The 1034-nt window shown below is 37.7% G+C and overlaps 1 protein-coding gene across 3 annotated transcripts in view; it reads left to right on the top strand.

Annotated features, from left to right (window-relative positions):
• Positions 1-319: 319 nt before the first annotated feature.
• The window catches only part of LOC106514859 (coiled-coil domain-containing protein 149), a 22264-nt gene continuing 21549 nt past the window's right edge, over positions 320-1034 (top strand). Inside the window, exon 1 of one of the 3 annotated variants that reach the window (XM_014004380.1) lies at positions 320-569. In XM_014004380.1, coding sequence (XP_013859834.1) covers positions 519-569 — 51 coding nt within the window. In that variant the 5' untranslated portion in view covers positions 320-518. The remainder of the gene's footprint in view (positions 570-1034) is intronic. The other 2 variants (XM_014004378.1, XM_014004379.1) reach the window with 2 other exon arrangements.

Genomic DNA, 1034 nt, shown 5'->3' with positions numbered 1-1034 from the left:
CTGTATACCAGAACAAGTACTTGATCTTTGTGACTTTTTAATATTTTTAACTTACTTATTCAAATAAATCAGCATAATTTTTGATGTTTCTGTTTTCTGTCCACWATACACATCAGTGTTATAGTATTTACAGTTGTTTGAAAAATAAATTCGTAAGGTAAACAACATAGATATTCAATAAATTGTACTTTATTGCTTGAGTATTTTTGATGTTTTCTAGAGACAGGCTCTTATTTTGAAATCCCTCACTTCTGTGTTGTTAATTTCTCGCGCATGCGTACTAAATAATTACGACTACTTTAAAACCTCAGAGTTTCGTAAATAATTCTGTTTATTGTTGCTATAGTTAGTGATTAAAAACTCTGTTAAAGGTCGTCCGTTTTACTTCATTCGCCTTACCGGAAGTAGTTTTATTTTGTCGGCTCAACAGTGACGTGGGAAGATAAACAAACGCAAGAGGCGAGGCAGCTGCGTTCAACCTGTGTCCTCTTGACTTTTCCGTTCATTTGATTTCAATAATGCAGTCTTCCAAGAGGAGTGAGAGCGACTGGCAGGGACTAGTCAGCGAGGTAAGTGARGAGACGGAGCCCGAAAGCAGCTGCTGGAGACACGGACAGGGTGAGGTTTAACTGATGCTCCCCGGGCTCCATATGGAACCAGCAGCGTGTCTCTGCTGGACGGACGAATAATATAAAATCAGCTGCTTTGGTCATAATCTCTGCTTCTTGCTTTGTACGGCTCTTATTAAAGGCCAGTAACACCCTGCAGGTGGAAACGAGATGTTTTAATCAGCTGTGGGCCCAACTGGTTAATAAAGCATCTTTTCTAAAGATAGATAAGGATATTTCTGTGTCACAAAAATGGCAATCAGTCAATCAACCTCAGACACTCAACACCTCAGATCTTGAATGGAGCTACAAAACAATGGTAATTTTAAATTTGTTTTTATTTTTGTTGTATGCTTCAGAAAACCTGGTGTTTTTGAGAAAACCCTAGTTGTTTTTCTTTTAATGGTGCCACATTTATTTTAAAAA

Source organism: Austrofundulus limnaeus, unplaced genomic scaffold, assembly GCF_001266775.1.
Source record: "Austrofundulus limnaeus strain Quisiro unplaced genomic scaffold, Austrofundulus_limnaeus-1.0 Scaffold23, whole genome shotgun sequence".
NCBI classification, from domain to species: Eukaryota; Metazoa; Chordata; class Actinopteri; order Cyprinodontiformes; family Rivulidae; genus Austrofundulus; species Austrofundulus limnaeus.
The sequence above is the reverse complement of the archived record's forward strand: the minus strand, read 5'-3'. Positions and strand labels throughout refer to the sequence as shown.